The sequence below is a fragment of the Podarcis liolepis genome (genome assembly GCF_965112155.1).
Source record: "Podarcis liolepis genome assembly, chromosome: 16".
Classification (NCBI taxonomy): Eukaryota; Metazoa; Chordata; class Lepidosauria; order Squamata; family Lacertidae; genus Podarcis; species Podarcis liolepis.
Genome location: NC_139567.1, coordinates 3000051 through 3021989, shown reverse-complemented (window position 1 = coordinate 3021989; position 21939 = coordinate 3000051). Strand labels below are relative to the sequence as shown.

At 45.7% G+C, this 21939-nt stretch overlaps 1 protein-coding gene across 4 annotated transcripts in view; it reads right to left on the bottom strand.

Moving 5' to 3' along the window:
- The window catches only part of SLC25A37 (solute carrier family 25 member 37), a 33497-nt gene extending 16022 nt beyond the window's left edge, over positions 1-17475 (bottom strand). The window contains exons 1-2 of one of the 4 annotated variants that reach the window (XM_083480665.1): positions 14177-14273; positions 12972-13036 (exon numbers count right to left, since the gene is read on the bottom strand). Coding sequence is in view for 3 of the 4 variants with exons in the window: in XM_083480662.1 (XP_083336788.1) it covers positions 14177-14404 (228 nt within the window). In the remaining variant the exon portion in view is untranslated. Of the gene's footprint in view, positions 1-557; positions 698-12971; positions 13037-14176; positions 14420-17324 lie in introns of those variants that run through there. The other 3 variants (XM_083480664.1, XM_083480662.1, XM_083480663.1) reach the window with 3 other exon arrangements.
- Positions 17476-21939: the final 4464 nt, after the last annotated feature.

Genomic DNA, 21939 nt, shown 5'->3' with positions numbered 1-21939 from the left:
ATACGTTGGCCACCTCATGAGAAGAGAAGACTCCCTGGAAAAGACCCTGATGTTGGGAAAAATGGAGGGCACAAGGAGAAGGGGGCGACAGAGGACGAGATGGCTGGACAATGTTCTCAAAGCTACAAACATGAGTCTGACCAAACTGCGGAAGGCAGTGGAAGACAGGAGTGCCTGGCATGCAGGCACTAAACAACAACAACAATGAGGTTCCAAGCTCAATCTGTGGCATCTCCAGAAAGGGCTGGCAAAGACTCCCTGCCCAAAATCCCGCAGAGCTGCTGCCAGTCCGTGTAGACAATACTGAGCTAGATGGACCAATGGTCTGACTCAGTATAAGGCAGCTTCCTCTGCCCCCAAAGCCACACATTCATATAAATAAGATTCAATGCGAAGAGCAACAGACCACAACCACCGCAAAATGATTAAGACCCATCAGGAAAATGCAGAGCTTCTCAGAAGCTTGGAAGGAATCCTCCCCAGAATGACTGCTCTGCAGAAGGAGGAAGCACAAGCCAAAGGAAAGTCTCTCTTTGGCAAGTGCAGCCAAAGTTTACCTTGGCAAAGCACAGATCTAGTATTCCTTCACTTTCCATTTGCAAGCAAGCAGCCATGGCAATTGCACTCGCTCTGTGTTCCAAGAGGCCTGCCATTCAAGGTTAGTCAACGCGTCCACACTCAGAGCGCACCAAATGCTCAGTCATCTTTCCCAGCAGTGAAACAAGGTGACGTAGGCAGGGAGGGAGAAGCATGCCTGGGCCAGAAAATGCAAGCTTCCCTTGCAATTGTGCAAGCGACTGGCAGAAAACATTTGGTTCTGGCCCATGTTAAGAAGAGAAAATGAAAGCTTTCTATTGACACATATCAACACAATTCACTCCCCTCTTTCCTGTTTAAATTTAGATTGCACACTCCTTGGGGCAGAGGCCTATCTTTTTACACTTGCGTAAATACTGGGAAATGTCACATTGACACAATAATAAACACTTTCATCGAACTCTGAACTTTCCCCCTCTCTTCTTGGATGAGAAGCACAGCCCAATGCAAGCACAGCTCATCCACCACTAGGCCAAGTGCTCCCTAGCCCTGCTATGGCTCAGTCTGGAGTTGAAGAAGTCACACCAGGAAGCCCAAGAGGACCAGACTATTCACCCACCATTCCTCCCTTCCACTCAATCCACAGATATATAAACATTTAAAATATAAAATCATTTTATCACTGTTCATTTTCTAAAACTTTCAAGGTTGCTTATAAGTTAAGTTAAAAGTTGCCTTGTAACTTTTCATGGGCTTTTAAAGTTATATTAACTGTTATTTATTACATTTATAGTCTTCCTTTCCACCAATGAGCTTGAGCCTAGTAGCAGCTTGCATCTCCAGACTTGTTAACGCAGGATACTACCCTCTTAGTAGCAGACTAATAATAATAATGATCCCTTCTGCCAAGCAGGCTGGCAGAGGAGGGCTGGAGCTGAGGGGTGGGTTTCCCATCCTCCATGGCCAGCACAGAAGTGGATCCATGGAGTAAGAGGCAGAGAGATCTGCTCCTCCTCTGCCAGACCACCCACTCGCCTGCATGGAATTCCTAGTTGCCTGTGGCCACTGGGGGAGTAACAAACACAAGGGCTACAATGCAATCAATCAAGATAAAAAGCAGAGGATGAGAGAGCTTAAACAGTACTAAGAACACATCACTGATAGAATTTTAAATAGCTTGGGAAAATAAAAAGGGGGGTTGTTTTGTTACCAGCACCTAAAAGATAACGTTGAAGGGCATTCTGTACCTGGACTCCTGGCAAGGCAGACTCCTACCCTGTCAGAATGAGTCTGCTTTGCCACTGAGAAGAAGATGCACATGGACAAAGGGAGACCTTTGAAAACTGATCCACAAGCAACTAAGTTAAGGCATTTCCAGCATTGCTAGCCCATCTGACCGAAATTTCCTCCCTACCCAAAATGCAGTAAGCAGATCGCGGGCAAGTCCCTCCACACTCCAGAAAACAAAATAAATCCTTTGACCATGCTTAAGAAAATGATTTTGTTGAGAAAAAAGAACGCCCACAGATAAAATGAGGCAGGCAGGTTTTTTGGTGCAAGGATCCATCATGTCCACAAACAGAGAATAAGGCCTTTGTGCCAGGCACTTTCCTGGGTCTTATTGAAGACAGCAAGACTTATTCTTATGGACGGTACATGTACACAGGGTTCTGCTCTGAGCTGCTTGGTATCCTTCGCCCAAGACCATGACATCTGCTTAACCCGTCACCTTTAGGTGACTCCCAGGGACCTGGGCCAGACAGCAAGCAGCTGCTCATGCACAGCCATCACTGCAGGCATCCAGCCCTGTGTGCCTGGTTAGCAGCACACAATAGCCACACAGCGGCCAAAAGGCAGACGGAAAGGAAATATGGGCCAATAGCCTGCTTAACGTGAACAGAACAAACTGACAGCCAAGATAGAGGTTTTTAGGAACAACCCTATTCCTGTGACTGTAGTTTGTTTTAAACCGTTTTCAGTATTGTAGTTTTTTAATTGCTGCAAACTGCCTTGGGACCTTATGGTGAAGAGAAGGAAAAGTATCAGATTAACAACCAACAAGACCAAACTCACCAGCCATCACCTGAGCCACTCATCACATAATAGCACCACCTCAAGACAAAATTCATTCCTTATGTGCAGGCAATTGCATACCTCAGTGCTCAATTGCTCATAGAAACACATGCTGCAGAGTCAAATGTGCCAGGAGGGATCAAAACCAGTTTTTTAATCAGTGCATGCATAATGTCACAACACCAAGTTGTGCTTTGGTATCCTTACACACATGTGCAGAAGTGATCTGCACACCAGGGGAGGGGACTGGACTGGGGGGAGACAGAAGGCATGAATGCGCCCATCAGCTGTGGCAAAGTTCAGGTAAGTTGGAGCCCTAAAGACTGGGGAGAAATTTGCATAGGGAGAATTTCATAATCCCTGTGCGTAAAGGCCCAGAGCTACCTTCAGGACGGTAGACTCTTCCTGTTATGCCGATTACGCAAGAGAACAAGCTTCCACAACAGCTGCCTGAATGAATGCCCTCATTTGAGGCAGCAATTTTAAAGGCACTTTGACCAGGAAGACCAAGATATCACTGCCAAAGTAAGGCTGTGATGCAACTTAGGACTTTTGCTCTTACAGTTTCAAAGTTATTTAGTTCCAGTGGTGGCAGCAGATGAAGGGAAGGGAAGGGCAGAGAGGGGAGAAAATGCTGTTTTCAGTTTCTCACAGTCTCACCGGGATTTTCAGTAAAGGGGGGGGGGGACATTTTTTGAAACATGAGGAAAAGTCCAAAGTAGTGGGCAAACCCCAAGAAGTGTCTTAACTCTTTCATAATCCTATCTATTTGCCCAGCATCACAATGGAGTTACGGGAGTGCCAGATCAACAAATTTCTAGCCCTCAAATGTACAATGTTTGATTTTTTTTTTTACAAAAACAGTTGTTGTTTTCTACATTTCCAACCACTGAACTTCCTGCCCTTTCAGGAAATCCTCACATATCATCCATGGAACTCCTGCATGTTAAAGCAGATCTGGAAAAGGATCTATAATGCATGCAAAGTTCACCAGCTCAAAAAGAGAGATCCACTACAGATACAGTACATGTAAATATCCTGCTTGGTGTTCTAATCGAATAACCCTATTTCATCTCCTCCAAGTTTCTGGTTCTCCATCACCTCCAGCAAAACAAGGTCACAGAGAGTGCCAAGGAACAACGTTTAGAAAAGTGCTTGTCTAGCAGGCACACCCCGAGTCGGAGGATACAGCAAGCATTCACATGGATTTTTGAACCACTCCACATGTGAAGGGAATAGGGGTCTTCTATTGACTCTCAGCACCCTTAACCAACTATAGTACCCAGGATGCTTTTGGGCAAGCATAGATGTGTGAGTATTATGCTGCTTTAAATGGCTGGTGTGGATGTGGCCCCAGCTTAGTCTCTGACCCACTACACCAAACCAGGGATGAAATGGGAGACTGTGCCCCCTTTGGGCTATCTTCCACAGTGTTGGGCCCTCCAGATGGTCAGAAAGAATGAGAATTGCAGCCCAATCTGGAGGGGCACAGTGTTCCTCACCCCCCAATTAAAAGTTCCTAGAACAGAGCTTTCCCAACTTTTCATGTTGGTGACACACTTTTTAGACGTGCATCATTTCACGACACACTAATTCAGTTTTACTAGCTACCCGGCAGGCTGCCCGCTCCCTTTCCAGCCCCAGGAGGAGCACAGGGAGTTTTCGTGTGACGCACCTACACACTGCAGCCGACACACTAAAGTATCGCGACACACAGTTTGGAAAGCTCTGTCCTAGAAACTCAGTCTGAAAGTTGTCATCCTCTCATTTTAGGGAGGTTTAGTTTTAGATTTCGAAAAGAGATTTTTCAAAAACTAGAACCAATAGAAGGTCTTGATTCACACCACTGGCTCTCCTGCTACATATCCCATAAGATAAGCAGAGCCGTTTTTCATCCAAAAAAACAGGAAGTGCTCATAAGCCATGCGAAGCAACTTTGTGTACACTTAATTCTGCCAAGCTCTGGCAACACACTCTGGAAAAGCATGCCAAAGCACACTTTTGAATAACTGCCTGCTGGATTAGAGCAGTGCAGCCAGGGAGGGATGCAAAAGCTCCTCTTTAGCTACTTAATCATCATGAAGCCAATTTTGCTGGAAGCAGGAGAGCAGAAAAGGGAAGAGAACCAAATCTCCCCCCAGTTACCGTACTTTTCCGTGTACAACACGCCCCCTATTTTGGGGGACTCAAAATTAAGAAAATGGGGAGGGGGGATAGACAATGCCACTCATGCGTGTCAACAAAGCAAACTATTCTCTGTCCCATTGCCGAAAAAAGAAGAAATCACCCGCCCAATTGCCACAGCAACAGCCAATCAACAACAGCTCTTGCAGCAGCCACCAATAACAATCTCCAACCCACGGCAGCAACCAATCCCACGGCCCCACAATGCACTACCCATGTATAAGATGACCTCAAATTTTGAACATGTTTTTGGAATAATAAAAAAAGTCTTATACACGGAAAAGTATGGAATGTCATTTCAGAAGGCCATGTGCAACCTGCAACAGAGAAGGAATGAAAGCATTTCACCCTGCGGTCTTTCAGTGGTCCTGTGCAACCTCTTAAACATGCGGAAGATACACTAAGTCCTGATTAAACATGATGGGCAAGGAAGCAAAAACTTAGCCAAGCAGCATTCCGTGAAGCCAGCGCCTCATTCAAACGAACTACAGCAATGCAATGCTTGCCCAAGCTGCAAGTCACAGGCTGGCTGCTAACACTGCCCACTGCTGCTGCCGTCCCTGGTCTCTGAGCTGCCCTCCCCCCCAAAGAGAGTTGCCTCCTCACACTGCCCCACAGGGGCCTGGGAAGCACCCCCTGGCCAGCCCCAGAGGCACCATTCGCTGTGCAAGCCTTTGGGAGGCAGAGAGGGCATCAGAGGAGGGAGGGAAGGAAAGAGGGACAGAGGCCGGTGTTGCCTACAGCACCCCTGACTATCTTTCATGGCACCCCAGGGCATCCTGGAGCCCCTCTCCTGCACCTACTCCTGGCTGGTAGATTGGAGGATCCTAGCACAACAAAACAAATAGGTCACACAAGTCAGAAATTCACACACACAGCATCACGTTCAAGATTTGGGCCTAAAAGCCAGTCTACAATATGTGGATCAGAGCACCCTTGGTCCACCACTGACAAGCACTGTATCTGCAAAATCAGCATGGATCTTCAGGTCAGAAACAGGAGCTTCACACAAGCAAACTTCTGATGAAGACCACAATACTGCATGAAGGACAGAGCTTTCGTTCCCTCTTCTGCCAGACTCCGGCAATCCGATAAGATTTATGGGTTTATTTACAAAGTTGTGTGGATACTATGTCCAACATGCAGAGATCCCCACTGACCACAATGGCTGGGACTGGTGGGAGCTGGGGGTCCAGTCAGCAGCATCAGTAAGACAGCAGGCAGGTGATCCATGATCTAGAACAGGGGTGCACAGCCTACGGCCCTTCAGATGTTTCTGGACTACAATGACCATCAGCCCCAACTAGTGATCAGGGATGATGGGAGGTGTAGTCCAACAACATCTGGAGGGTCACAAATAGTGTACCCCTGGTCTTGACTGTCAGCCGCTTGAGAGAAAGGACCTGTCTTTTTGCTTACAAACTTCAACCTTCGACGGCTGTAGAACAAATCCCAAGGTCCCTTTCAGCAGAGTACACACATTTTTATGCATTTTATTTTGTGCAGAAGTAAGTCCCACCAACTTCACCCAGACATGGCTTGCAATCTTGTACCCTCTGAAGACTGTCTCATTTGAAAGAGCTTTTAAGTGTCCTTGATTGAAGGCTGCTCTTTTGTAGCCTATATTTCATACTTTAGTTACCTTGCAGCTGGATTATTTCAGATTTTTTGTTACAGCTGTATTTGAAACATGCTTGTTAAGATGCCTTGTAGACTCCACTGTGGAAAGACTGGACAGAAAATATTTTAATTTTCATTGAAGTCCCACGAATATTGAGGTCCATGTAATAATATGAATGATGTACCGTAATAGGTGGCTAACAAGGCAGTTGTTGGTTTTTCAGCACTTGTGGTGGAACTGGAAGGCCTGAACACAGAACAACCATCTCTCCCAGCAACCCCCAAATTAAAAGTTGATAGCCAACTAAGTCAAACTGAAGTTTCTTAACTCAACTGATTTCAATATGTCTACTGCAATTTGAGTAACATCGGGTATCATGTGTCATAGGACTTCTGAGAACCATGAATTTGGCTTCTGCTGTGTTGCTTCCTGGATCCTTCAACCCACATGAAGTGAACTCCACAGCCGTAGGCATAGTTTTTAAAAAGCAGATTTTCCAACTGCACAAGTCCCCAAAAGCAATATGAACACGAAGCATCCTGGACTGCTTGCTTACTCTGTATGGGGGGGGAGTTTCTCCCCAGGAATCAATATCTTTTAACTACTATACAGAAACAGTTCAATAATGATTCTGCCTAAGTTCAGACACCAAAACAAGGAGCATATGAAGGTGTTTATAACAAAGTGTCACCTGCCACTGAAGGTGAAAAAGAGACATGCCTGGCCCCCAAGAGTGGTGTCTTTTAATAAGATATGGACAGTGTTAAGTACGGAATCTGAGCACATTCTATCTTAACAAAATTTGTTTACCTGCTGACCCTGATGATACCTGTAATTTAAGCGCTAGATAAACACACACACTGAATGTATCTAGCTTCCTGCCCCAACCCATTTTTTTCCTCCAAAGTGGATATTATCAACTTTTCAACTGCACATACAAAAACTCCTACTCCACATTTTGTCTGTAAATGCACACTAAACAAAAACCAGGCCAGAGGATTTGAAACTTTTCATCTCCCATGCACAGACTCAGTTGAGAAATTTGCCATTTGCTGCAGGAAGAGAAGAGCTCAGGACCATCGCCAAATGGCAGAGGACATACTTTTTGTCCAAAGGGCTCCTGTTCAGCCACAGCACCTCCCAAGTTTTCTAGGAATGCAATTCAAGCCCCTGCAGCCTTGAAGAACCAGGTCACAGCCACACCATGCATTCAAACCCCTCTTATACCACTTTAATAGTCTTCCCCCAAAGAATCCTGGGAAGTGAAGTTTGTTAAGGGTGCTGGGAATGGTAGCTCTCTTGGGGTCTCCTAACAACTCTTGGCACCCTTAAGAAATTCAGTTTATAGGATCCGTTAAGGGTGCTGTGAGTTCTTAGAAGACTCCTCAGAGAACTATGATTCCCAGTAACCTTAACAAACCACATTTCCCAAGATTCTTTTGGGGAAGACATGACTACTGGAGTATAAATATGCTTTAAATGTACTGTGTGGGCATGACCCCAGTCAACACAGAAATCAGCTTCAAGGTATATGGCTCTAGGGGGGCAGGGATGGAAAGAACAGGGGATAAATGGGTTACCTGTGGCTCACAAATGCTACTGGGGTACAAACTGTATCAGCCTCAACAAGCATGATCCATAGTCACAGCTGCTGGAGTTGTAGCCCAACCATTTCTGGTGGGATGAAGGTTTCTCATCCCAATGAGAGATAGAGAGACCAAAGCCCAGAGTGGGGAGGAGATGTCCAAACAGGGAGAGGGGTAAGGAAGACAAGGGAACCCCTTAAAAAGCTCTCTTTGCATGGGCAGCAGAGTTCGACTCCACCAAAAACTATAGTTGTTGTGATGGTCAACTGACAGCTGTCAAACATTCCATGAAACCACGAGGCTTCAAGACCTGGTCTACTTAGCATAACTGCCTTAAAAAACTGATGATTTATTTTTCTCTTTTTTGTTATGTTTTTAACTGTAGATTGCCCCTGGGTGTTCAGGTGTATGTATATGTCACTATTTTACAATTAACATGAAATTTATTTGTTTTTGCAATTAGCACAGATCAGCTTTCACCAATTACTGCTATACATTGAACGGCAAAGTGTTCAGCACATATCCACATTTTCAAGTTCACCAAGCTGAGATTTATCACGTAATTTAATGCCAATAAGGCTCTCCCTGTCCCTCCACCTCCCTTGTTTCTTTAACATGTTTTACAACACTCTAAACCTTTAAGCCTGCCAAATCACCACCTTGGAAAAATTAAAAGGAGTACTCAAAGATGGTTTCATAAGCCAGGTGACGTAGTTCTTCAAAGGAAGCATCTTCCTTCAGTCGTAGAGGAAATGATTTTAAGTTCCTTATCCATAAAAGAGTGAAGAAAGGGGACCCGTCACCAAACTCAGAAGTCTCCACTTCCTCCTACATGTGATATACAACTCCCTAAACCACCTGCTGAACTCTAACCATTTGTTAGCTATGCAATGACCGTCATTATGTAGCTCACCCCAAATCTGCCTGGCAGTGTCCGCATTCTGTATTCTCCTACCATACTGCCAGGGAATAAGGATGGGGGGGCGGGGTGTCAAATTCATTTCATATTTAAAGGCACACCTACCTAATGTGTACTTTCCAAAATAATGCATGAACTGAAACTCAGTCATCCTTCCAAATTCTGCTCCAAATTCTGCAATGCAATTTGCTAGCCATGAATGTGTACAAAAATGCATATACTAGTGTGCAGAAAAAAGCACAAAAAATGCATTATATCAGGGAAACATGCTTTTCAAAAATGTGTGCATTAGGCAACACTGCTTACAAATATATGCATATTAGGAAAAATCTGCACTAAAATTCTGGTGGATTTTCATGAGAACATAAAATAAAATTCACAAACTGATACAGAAATGTGGATAGCTGAACTTAAGAATTGAATAATAAGAAACTGTGAGATGCTGAAATTGACTTAGTCCCTCATCTCCCCCCCCCCCCGGACTGGGCTTTGGAGTGGGACTCCATTTCTCCTATTCCACTGGGCTTTGAACTGGGGGGGGGGGTCTCATCACCTAACAATATGGAAGAACCCCAACCCAAATTCTCTAGCATGCATAACGATCCTGATAAAAGGTCTATGACAAATTCTAGATTATGTCAAGCCAAGAACTCTTAACTGGGCATTTGGCTGATTAACATTCTATGGCTTTCTAATGTGGGAGGGAGGTTATTGGTTTATTTTTGTTTTATTATGTATTTTGTATTCTCATTTTGTATTTTTATAATGTGAACCACCCTGGAATCTTTAGATGAAAGGCGGTAAGCAAATTTTAATACTAATACTAATAGTAATAATAATGCTTCAAGAGTTTATAAAAATGTAAAGGCGTGAAAATGTTCTTACCATCATCCACTTCTTAAACAGCAGTCACAAATCCAAATGAGTAGAGCCGTTTAATGTTAGTTTTCAAAAACTATGCTCACTTACATCTGACATATTTAGAAAAGTCCTGCCATCCTCCAGCATTCACTGCTGCAAGCAATATAACCAACCAAGGACCATCCACAGCTCCATGGCAGAGAATCTTCCTTGTGTGCAGGTGGTCCCAGTTCCAATTCTCCGCATCTCCGGGCCGGACTAGGAAAGGCGCTTGCCTGAGACCCTGGAGAGCAGGTTCCAATCACGGTAAACAATACTGAGCTAGAGGGACCAACAGTCTGACTCAGTAGAAGGCGGCTTCCTGCATTCCTGTGTGTTTTGGATGTTAAGATTACACTGCATTATACCAAGAAAAATATAAGTGCATTTGTTGAGTCCACTCAGTGCAAGGAGATGGGGAGTAAGAAGCTATGCACAATTTGGTATAGAATCCTGCCCTACGTTTTGGATGTGGTACACCAGAGGGGACTATCTATCATCAACAGCAAGCTTCAAATTTATGGGAATGAACAATGAAGACCATGCTTCTTTTTTTCAAACAATAGTACCGACCCAGGCTCAAGTCTCAGTGACAACCTTGTTACCTGCTTCTCTACTTCATTCGAAATGTGTTGGGGAAAGCTACACTTGGCTCCGGGGTTTGGGAAAGGCGCTCTGCCCATGTTCAGTGCTGCCCTTTATTAAAAGGGTGTGCAAGTGTGTCTCTTTTTTTACTTCACCTACCCCACTGCTCCCACTTCAAACAGCTCCTACAAGTTCACCTGCACCTGCCACCTTCAGCAAAGGATTACACAGAGATGACTGAATCACCACCAAACCAGTCATTACTGCTTATTTACCAGCATTTCTCTCACACGCAAAAGAATTTAATGTGTTTAATCCACTTTACAAAGGGGTCCAACAGGTTAGCTCCTCGTTGCACAAGCTTGAGTATTATTAACTTGACACTTGGAAAAGGAAAGCAGGCAATTTGTTTTATAACAGTGGAAGCTACAATAGGACAATACAAGATGGACTCTGACCTCAAAACGCCAAGGCTGCATCTCAGCTTATGCCACTTGATCCTTCAGCACCGTTCCATCACCAAACGCTCGGCAGGGCTGGCCGACCCATGAGGCAAGGTGAGGCAACTGCCTCAGACAGCAGGATCTACAGGGGCAGCAGATCCCGATGTAGATTTTTATTACCCCCTTGTTCCCAATGTAGATCTCCACTCATTGTTTCATGGTGCCATTTTGTGTTTCACCTCAGGTACCAAAATGTCTTGAGCCAGCCCTGCTTTCTGTCCTGGCTCTGCGCCCAGCCCTAAACTACCATGGCCACCCTCCAACTCAAAATACCACCTCCCTCAGGTAGGAGCTGGGCCAATCAGATTCCTGGTACCTAATCACTAGATGCCCAGACACTCTGAGCTGGGGGGGCCTATCCCCAAGATCCTAAAATATTTCCTTGACTATCTCCTAAAATACTGACGCTGGGTTCTAGGAATCTGAAATATTTCCCCAACTCTGATTAGAAGCATCATCCCTCTAGGTAGACTTCAAGTAAAGAGTTGAGAATATTAAAGAGTTTGGTCAAATGAGGGGCAGATATACATGCTATGTGGAAGGTGAAATGGCGGTGTGAAAACCAATGTTCCTTGAAGTACCATGGGAAACGTATGAAGATGTTTTAAAATGTGTACAGGATTTCCACTGCTGCAGCAGATGTCAGAGCGATAGCATGAACATAGGAAGCTGCCTTATACCAAGTCAGACCAGACCAGACCAATAATGTCTACACTGACTGGCAGAGGCTCTCCAGGGTTCTTCCCCAGGGATTGAACCTGGGACCTTCTGCGTGCAAAGCTCACACTCGCTTTTTGAGCTGTGGCCTTCCCACAGAGCAGGCACATTTGCTGCGCCCCATGTATAGCAGACAGGAGGCAGCTACTCCCAAGTCAAGCCTTGAAAAATGTCCTGGCATTCAAGATTGAACTTAGCAAAACTTGAGATCAGGGAATCGCCACCCAGCCACAAAAACAACCAAGGGAGGGAAGCCAGCCACCCAGCTGCATTTTCCCTCATTCTTGAGCAACACACGAATTCCTGCTCCAAACCAGAGTGGGCTTCGCAAGGCAAGCAAGTAGCACATTGCCACATTTTTGTTAATGAGCGTTGTAACGTCAGGCACACGCCCATGCTGTTACCAGACAACCCTGCTGCCAGACTGCTTTTGCAATCAAGTGAGTGGCAGAAAGCATTAGCCTATTATACTAAATATTGCTAGAGAACGTAGAATGACAGCATCTTCAAATATCTAAAGGGCTGTTGCATGGAAGAGGAAGCAAGCTTGTTTTCTCCTGCTCTGGAGGGGAGGACTTGAACCAGTGGTTTCAAGTTAGATGAAAGGAGATTCCAACTAAACATCAGGAGGAACTTTCTGACAGTAAGAGCTGTTCAACAGTGGAACGGTCTAGATGACCCTTGGTGGTTCCTTCTAAATCCACAGTTCTATGATTCAATGAATGTGTGTTTGCAAATGAGATTAAACCTGATCAATGAGGGGTGGGAAGAGTGGGTCTTTTTTTTTTTGTTAAGGCAACGTTAACATTAGTCTGAGTTCTATAGGCTGCAATCCTATGCATACTTCCTTCCAGCTCAGTTTTGCTGGACATAATGGGACTGGATTCTGAACAAATATGCTTAGGATTCCACTGGCAATTGATTTTAACAATGAACATACACATATACAGTGGTACCTCAGGTTACATACGATTCAGGTTACAGACTCTGCTAACCCAGAAATAGTGCTTCAGGTTAAGAACTTTGCTTCAGGATGAGAACAGAAATTGCACTCCGGCGGTGCGGCAGCAGCAGGAGGCCCCATTAGCTAAAGTGGTGCTTCAGGTTAAGAACAGTTTCAGGTTAAGTACGGACCTCCAGAACAAATTAAGTACTTAACCTGAGGTACCACTATATGTCAAGAAATTGGATAATGCAGGCTTGCTGGCAGATGGGCAGGGGAACTCCATGATGCCTCTTCGGCAATAATGCCAAAATGGTCACCAGAGCTCACTTCTAAATACTCCTGCGAAGTGCCTGGTAAGAGCCAACCACCAACTGAAATGACAGGAGGGAAAGCAGTTCACCTGTTCATCTAGGAAGGTGGTGCAGTCATCTCCAAGTAACAGAACACAGGAGAAGGGCTGCTAAACTGAGAATGGGGGAAAGGAGACAAGACTTTTACTCCAGATTGAAGATTACCTAGAAATTTAATATTTAGCAGCAGGAGAACACCAAGTCCTGCAGCCACCATTCCTCCTACTGTATTCTCACTAACATGAATTAGGCACATTCCCTCCTTAATCCTGACTGTGATAACATAATGATTATTCACGGGGTTAACAGTGCCCAGTGCATTGGGCTAAGAACTGGAGAAACTAGCAGTGGTGTGCAGTGAAATTTTTCATAGTGTGAGGACGATTGGGGGCGGGGGTCACACACATCCCTCCCTAAGCTGGACAGAAGCTTCCTGGGCTTTGGGAAGGAAGCGCCAGGCTTTAATACTCTAATTTACTAGGCACATTTAGGGGACTAGCCTAGTCCCCCTGGTCCACTGACTGGTTAAGAGGGGTGCTCTCTGCCAATGATTCACTGCACAGAACATCAGCATCTCTTAGGCTGCGTACGCGACATATATTTTAAAGCACACACTCCCCTAGTAAAATATATTTTTTAAATCCTGGGAACTGTAGTTTGTTAAGGGTGTCAGGAATTGTAGTAAACTCCAGTTCCTGAGATTCAGGGTGGAGGAAGAATGTGCTTTGAATGTATATGCATCCTTAGTCTCAAGTCTAAGCACCGTCATTAGCACAAACAGCATTTCCAGCTGCAGTGCTGAAGCACAACTATTATTAGACTGCATAAATATGCAGAGTGAGTGGAGCCTATTTGTAAGTAGTGTCAAGACAAGAAATGGCAATTTGAGGGTATGGGTGGCGGAGGGCAGCCAGCAAAACATGCCCCTCTTGACTTTAGGGGGGGGGGTTGTCGGTTGCGACCTTTACAGAGATGTTGCTTGTAAGAGCCCAGATGGCAGTGCCATGCTGCAGCGCAGCCCGACTCAAAAGCCCTGCCCGGGACGTGCCCCCCAGTCTCGCTCTCCTGAAGTCAAAGGCGAAGGGGAGCGGCGCTCGGGAGCCACGCGAGGGCGAAAGAAACACATGGCAGCCGCTGCCACTCGGACAACCAGGACTCGCCCGAAAGGGGGCAGCGGAAGGTCCCTCGCGGGGGGAAGCGCGCCCCTGCCCCGGGTCTCCGGGCTCCCCCGCCGCGCGCCCTCCCGCCGGCTCACCTTGACGGAGTCCACGGGGTACATGACCGTGTGCTCCAGGATGCCGGCCACCGCCCCGGCCATCATGTGCGTGCCCAGGGTGGCGCTGGGGGGCAGGCTCTCGTACTCCTCCTCGCCGGGGGGGCTCTCCACCTCCATCAGCAGCCCGGGACCCGCCGCCGCCGCGGGGCCGCCCGCCGCCCCAGCCGGGCTGCCGCTTCTGCCCCCGACGCCGCAGCTCAGCGCCATCCCAGCCCCAGCCCCAGCCAGGCGGCAGCTGCTGCTGCCGGGAAGAAGAGAGCGAGCGCGCAGGGAAGGAGGAGGAGGAGGAGGGGAGAAAGTTCACTTCTTCAAGTAACACCCCCGCCCCCCCGCCGGCCAATGGCTGCGCGCAAAAGCTGGCGAGCCATTGGCAAGGGCCGCCCCGCGCCGCAGCCTCCCGGCAGCCCAGCTGCAATCCTGCAGGCGCGCGCCGTGACTCACAGGCCGGCCAGCAAATCCCCGGGAACAGAAAGAGCCAGGCTCTCGCCCACTGGGCGGGATCGGGTCCTGCCTTGCTCCCGCCCCGCTGCAAAGGGGAAAGCGAAGTACTCTACTACTACTATTTTTATTTTCATCATTATTATTACTACTACTACTACTACTATGCCACGCTCCGAATGCAAGCAGGCACAGTCAAGTTGACTTGGGCTGCTGCTGGCTCGAAGGAAGGCGGCTTACGAGGCTTGCCGACATAAACTAGAAGGTTCCTCTTCTCCAGATCGGGGAGTGAGTTAAGGCAGGCGGGCATGCAGCCTGCGGGCTTGCAACGCATGGCAGGTTTGCAAAGAGCAGCGCCTTGTGATGACTTCACGGGCCAACTCGGGAGCACATGCAGGGGCGCGCGGAGACTCCGCGGGGGGTTTGGGGTGCGTTCCCCGCTTTACTACAAGGGTCTCCGCCGTGGCAATGAGGAAGACGCATCCGCATGTAACAAAGTCTCCCGAGCTTGCGTTACCCAATCTGTTTCCAATGACAGTCAGGACTTGGTGGATATGCTGCTAACTGGATTTCTCTTGGTAGCAGCACCTATAGTTATAGCCACATTTTGGAAGGTGCGAATGTAATGCTCGGTGCAAGAGAATATGGCGTATCAGCCTTACAGAAAAGTTGACTCCCAAATAAACACTGGCAAAAGGAACAAAGCAGGAGAATGATGGAGCTTCGTTTTGTTTACAAATTCTCCAGAAAACCAAAGACCCGCTCCAAAGATTTGTACTAACATGAGGATCAACTCTACCATTCTGTGATTCTCCGAGTTTTATAGGTGTATTCTGTTACAAGGTGTGGTGTGTAGTATATACAGGAATAAATACAGATTTTCATAATGTATTTTTGTGGATTTCTGGTGAAATAAAATGAAAATAATAAAATGAAGAGGTAGTATAAATATAATTTTAAAAAACATTCCCAAAAAATGTCAGCAATAAACTTAAGATGCAAGATGAAGGTATTAAAGCAAGATGTTAAATGGAAAGAAATAAAAACAACTCAGATATCTTAGGCAGTGTACACATGGCAGTTTAAAGTGGATTTGATCCACCCCATGTTTTCCATGCAACACTCTTCTCATCCAAGGGGCAACCTGCACTTTCCCATCATTTACTTTGCATTATCCCAAACCACTGAGAGTGATGTAAGAACAAATTCAACATGCCATTCCATGTTATGCATCTGTGGACATATTGTGTGGGCAGGAATTTTTTTAATAGTGCCATCTATCACCACACCACCTCTTGCCAAGGCTGCTGGTGGAGTCAGGAGGGAGGCAGCCACACTTTAAAATTTTATTTTTAACCCACCATTTTGTGGAAGTCTGGTAGGACTGCACAACAAAACAAGTCTGTGGAAATCCATGTGTCCGTGGCAGGTATCTCTTAGCTCAGAGCAGACAATTAAAAAAGGAAAGTGCTAACCGTCATGCTTGTTTTATTAAATTTGCTTAGTAACATAACATTATTATATATATTCTATAAAACAAAGAATACAGAACAAAATTCATTCATACTACAAAGCCTAACTACATAATATTAATATATATGGTTTCTGAAAAAAAGGCTGACATAACAAAATCCATTCAAAATACCATCCGGTTTACTTTTTCTTTTCTTTTCCCCTCCCTCCCCACTCCAAACCCCCCCCCCCGGTCAGGCCTTCCTTCTTCATATTTTTATCCATGTACACAGTCTGTTCATTCGAGCTTGTATGTTAGGGTTGGCTCCCCTCTTTCTATCCAGTTCCTGTAAAATGCCCATTTATTTGTGATTCTTTGTCATTTATTTTCCCATCTATCCTCTACCACTATCTGTGTGAATATTTCTGATTGTACGTGTTCAAAAACATAATCATTCCATTTTTCCATACCCCATTTGGCCTTTTCTTTCCATCCCAAAGCAATAACTGCCATTCCAGCTAGAATCATAATCTTGTACAACTCTTGCTTATTACTCTTTACTTTGTTATTTCCCAGTATTCCCAAAAATAACAAATCCCTATTAACTTCTATGTTTATTTGAAATAGTCCAGAAATTACCTTTATAATCTTTTGCCAATATTCCTTAACCAGATTACATTCCCACCACATGTGTGAATATAGTCCTTTTTCCTGACCACAATGCCACCATTTGGGACTAAACCCTTTCACTATATACGCCATTTGTGCCGGAGTTCTATACCATTTTAATAAAAAAATTCTACTTAATTCTTTATACTTTTCTATTTTAATATTGTTTATATTCTTCATCAGTTCTTGGGCCGTGTTTGGAAGGATCATACCTTCCTGCTCCCATTTAATCTGGATTATCCTTATCATTCTTTCTTTGTCACTTATCATCAGTTTATATAACATCCCTGCTATCCCTTTCTCCGTTATTTGTCTTTTGTTCAGCACCATATCTGTTTTCATTTCTGTCCTCATCGTTTCCTCTACTCTTTCCGTTTTTATTAAATCATAAAGTCCTTGCACTTTCAGCCAATATTGTTTTCCTATTTTTTCTAAAAAAACTTTTTTGTAATTAAATTCCCTTCTTCATTGAACATATCTTTTAATTTATAAAATCCCTGATCTTCTAATTTCTTCCACCAACCCGGTTCCCTTTGACCCTCCTGCATATATTTTAATGGCGTCCACCTTGAGTATGTTGGCTTCCATTTTGTATTCCAATTCTTCCAAATTCCTAACGCAGTTTTCCTTGGTCCTATTGTCTTCTTAAAAGCCGTATTAATATCTCTATTAAATATCCCTTCTCCGTCATGCTTGTCCCTGTGGGTCAATTTGCAGCACAGATAATGTCAGGTGAGGGTTCAGAATGTGGTAAAACCCCTGGTAGGCCTTGTTCACCCACACAGGCCTTTCTCTGCACTGTATAGATGGAAGCAGAGCCTGCAGTCCATTGAAGAACCTTTGGCCCTCCATAGGTTGCTGTCTCCAATTCCCATCAGTTCTAGCCAGGATTGACAGTGCTCAGGGATGATGGGGGATGCATAGCCAGGGGGGGCTGCTCCCCCCCCATCAAGTAATAATAAATAATAATTTTTTTATTTATACCCCACCCTTCCCGGTTCAGAAAACAGGGCTCAGGGCGGCTAACAACAAATTTAAAACACTTAATTGTGATACAACAAAAAACAGCATAAAATACAGTATAAATGCGTGAATAACAATAAATTCAAAAATCACTTTAAGGGGGAAAACCATCCAATAAACATTAGATGATCACCAGGGCTAGCTGGCTAAATTAGCCCTATTTGGGCCAGCAAGGAGACCAGGGGAGAATTAGCTGTGGGATCCCAGAGTGGGTAATCTTCATAAAAAGCAGGGGGGGGGTGGAATAAAAGATCAGGCTAAGTTCAAATTGAAAGCCAAGCCTGAAAAGGCTACACTTACAGGCCCTGTGGAAGGAGGTTAAATCCTGCAGGGCCCTGGTCTCATGGGACAGAGCATTCTACCAGGTCGGAGCCATCACTGAAAAGGCTCTGGCCCTGGTGGAGGATAGTCTGACTTCCTTAGGGCCAGGGACCTCTAAACTATGGACCTTAAGGTCTTCTGCAGGGCAGACCAGGAGAGGCAGTCCCGTAAATACATGGGCCCTAAGCCACAAAGGGCTTTAAAGGTCAAAACCAGCACCTTAAACATGACCCTATGCACCGGGAGCCGGTGCAACTGGTAAAGCACTGGATGAATATGCTCTCATGGCAGGGACCCCATGAGGAGCCTCGCTGCAGCATTCTACATTCTGCAGCCACTGGAGTTTCTGGGACAGTTTCAAGGGCATAGAGCGAATTATAGTAGTCAAGCCTGGAGGTGACCGTCGCATGGATCACTGTGGCCAGTTTGGGGCGGGAAAGGTAAGGGACCAACTGCTTAATGTGGCAAAGGTGGAAAAATGCAACTGACCAATCACATCAGTTCTGCCTCTGCTAACAAAGTCCTCCCCCCCCCCCAATAAAATAATAATCCTGGCTACACCCATGGTTGCTGGGATAAGGATTTGAGCAAGGACTTGAGAGAGAGGTGTATCTTAGGCCTGACTGACGCAGGTAGCCAGCCAAACGCAGTGGTGGGAGAATCTTGAGTAGAGAGAATAGACTCTATGGCTTCAGACAGCAGGTGGAGGGATCCTGCTTTGGGATGCTCCCTCACATGAAAGCCTCCCTGCAAGTGAAAACAATGAAACATTAGGAAACTTCCTTGCTGACGGCTGCATTCCCTCTGCAACTATCGGTTGAGGGGCGCATGCTGGCAGTAAGCAGGGCTGAAGCCAACTGTGAGCAGGACCAATTCCTAAAATGGGTGGTGCCTGAATCAAAAATGAGGACCATGGTTTGGCCATCCCTGTCTTAGGACATCAGGGAGAAAAGTTCTGGCCTATCCTGCTCACTGTTGAAGCAGTTTCCTACCTGTGGGGAGTCATTCAGGGACAGGAGCATCATAAATGCATCCCCCCCACACACATTCCACCTGCTGCCTCCAGAATCCTACCACCAAATCTCACTGGTCACTTCCACACTATACAGTGAAAGCTCATGGCTTCCCCAAAGAATATTGGAAACAGTAGTTTGTTAAGAATGCTGTGAACTGTAGCTCTGTGAGGAGTAAACTACAGTTTCCAGATTTCTTTGCAGGAAGCCATGATGGGAATGTGACGTGCAGGTGTAGAAGGGGCAGCTCCAGAAAAGCAAGGTGGGGGGGATGGAGTCAAATAATGTTATTGAGGGATAAACAAGGTAATCCATGCCTTATAGGGTCGTGATATCACTGTGCCTGAAAGGTGGAAGAGCAATATTTCAGGGGGCCATCAAAGTCATCCAGTTTGGTCTACTTAAGCAAAAGAAATCCTGGACCTGTGCCTGGAGAGCACAGCACAAAAGGAAGAGTGGATGAGTCCAATGTTGTTTAGAAAGGTCACCATGATTTTCTTGCATACAGTGAGGCTCTCACTGAATTGTCCTAAGACTGCGCTTCCTGCATTTCATTGCAGTTTGAAGTGTATCTGAAGAAGTGTGCATGCACACGAAAGCTCATACCAAGAACTAACTTAGTTGGTCTTTAAGGTGCTACTAGAAGGATTTTTTTTTATTTTGAGGATTGCATTGTTAGTCTCGCTTAACTAGGTGGATAAGCCTCTTCCACTCTGACCTTCTTCAGCCTCCTTGTCCTAGCAAGCTGGCACACATCCACCAGTTTCCAAAAAGTACAGTTTGTTACTTTTCAACTGATTAGGAAGACTGAGCCAAGCTTATCTTAAGCTACTTTCTAAGGGTAGGAGGTGTGTACTGCCACTTCCCAACTTGGGCTATGTGCATACCGTCCGATAAAGAAGGTGCGGCCGGTTTTAAGCACCCAAGTGGGAGGAAACTTTTCTGAGAAGTGAGACTAGCCCTTGTTATCTAGCAGATCCAGTAGGATCTCTTATCTTCGCTAAAATGCACCCTCCCTAGATGCAGCATGTGTGGGACGCACACCCTTCCCTAAGAATCAAGTGGTAGCCCATCGTCTCATGGGAACCTAGGAAACATTGATCCATCTAGTTCATAAGGACATAAGAAGAGGCTGCTGGGTCAGGCCAATGGGCCATCTAGTCTAGCATCCTGGTCTCCTGTGTTACTTTGTGGAAGCACCTCAGATGAGTGAATGCAACTACAAACTGTGATCCTTCTTTCAAACCACCTTTAGCTCTCTTGCCAAGCTATTCATTTCTCCTTCCATATGGGTGTATTTCCTTCCTTCCTCCCTCCCTCTCTTTAAATTATGAAGCAAGGAAAGAAAAAATAGAGGTGGCTCACTGAGTTTGGGGCACGACCCACCAACTGAACAGTCTTCTTTCTAGCCAGCTGTTTCAGCTGCAGAGCAGTAGACTGAAAATTGTTCCCCCAGATTCCAGAACTTTTCAGACTGTTCCTTGAGCTCAGCAGCCCTGCTAGATCTTCCAGAGGAAGCCAGTGATGGCACACCAGATGATGCCCAGGCAACCCCCCCTCTTCTGTTGCAAATTATGGGTTCCTTCAGATGACCTGTTTATTCAGCATTCATCCTGATCTACTTGCACAAAACTTTCACAGGGGTCAGGATATGACCTGTCTTCATTGAGCATTCATTCTGATTTGTTTGTGGGGAAGTTATGTGACCATGAGCACTTGTCCTAAATTTATCCTGATTTGCTTGCAGAGTGTTTACATGTCTTCCCGTTAATCATTTGTTCATCCCATATTTTACAATGCATTTCTTCATCCATTTACAAACCACAAATACTCTTTTTCTCTCTTTAAAATAGTGTGGATTTGTAGTGTATTGTTATGAGTAGGGGGGTGGGGCAGTAGGCTGAATACCTGAGTCCCCTTCTAATTATTGGAATAGCCAAGCTAGCGTCTCGGTGAGGTGATGGAACAATAAGGGAAACAAAGGAAGTGGCTCTGTGCGAGACAGAAATGGATGGGGTCCCATCACTCAACTCACTGCTAGTTAGAAGGACAATGGCAGGATTGAGAGCAGAGAGTTGGAGTGATGTGAGCTAGAAGCAAGGCAGCTTCTTGAGGTGTTAATGCTGTGAGCCTCTCCATTGTAGGCTCAGGTTGTATATATGTGTAAATAAACCACATCTCATAAAGGCACCACATTCTCCACTGTCCCTCACTCCAAAGGAAACACTGCAGCCTCGCACTGCTCAGAGACTGGCTTGGCTGCAGCAGTAGGGTAGGACATTTTAATGGGACATTTATCCTAATCAGATAGGACATTTTAATCAAGGGTGCCAACTGAAATAAAAGAGCCCCGTCCCGCATAACTGGTCACAAGACATGGCACACGCACACCAATTGAATTGCAATGCCTATTAACTTGGGGGGGGCTCTAATATTTTATTGGGCAACCGAAGGGACCTTGGCCCCTAGGAGTTGGCTCCTATGACTTTAATCCACTTGAAATTATGGCATGTGTTTGAGTCCTTCCTGCAAAATACTGCCTGGAGGCTCCCTTCAAAATATGAGACATGATAATGGAACCTTCTGCATAAAAAGCATGCAGTCTACCACTGACCTATGATCACTCTCTTCTGAGCACAGGGGAAGGGGGGCCATTTGACCTTTTCTCCACTCACTGCTTCTTGCTGCAACTCTCCCCTCCCCTTGCAAACTGTTTCTTCCTTCCCAGATGCATTTTTCCTCTCAGGAGCATGTGCAGTAGGGCACAATCAGCCATCTATGCCCATGTGTGGCTTGGGGCAGACTGCAGTGCAAGCCGTCTCTCT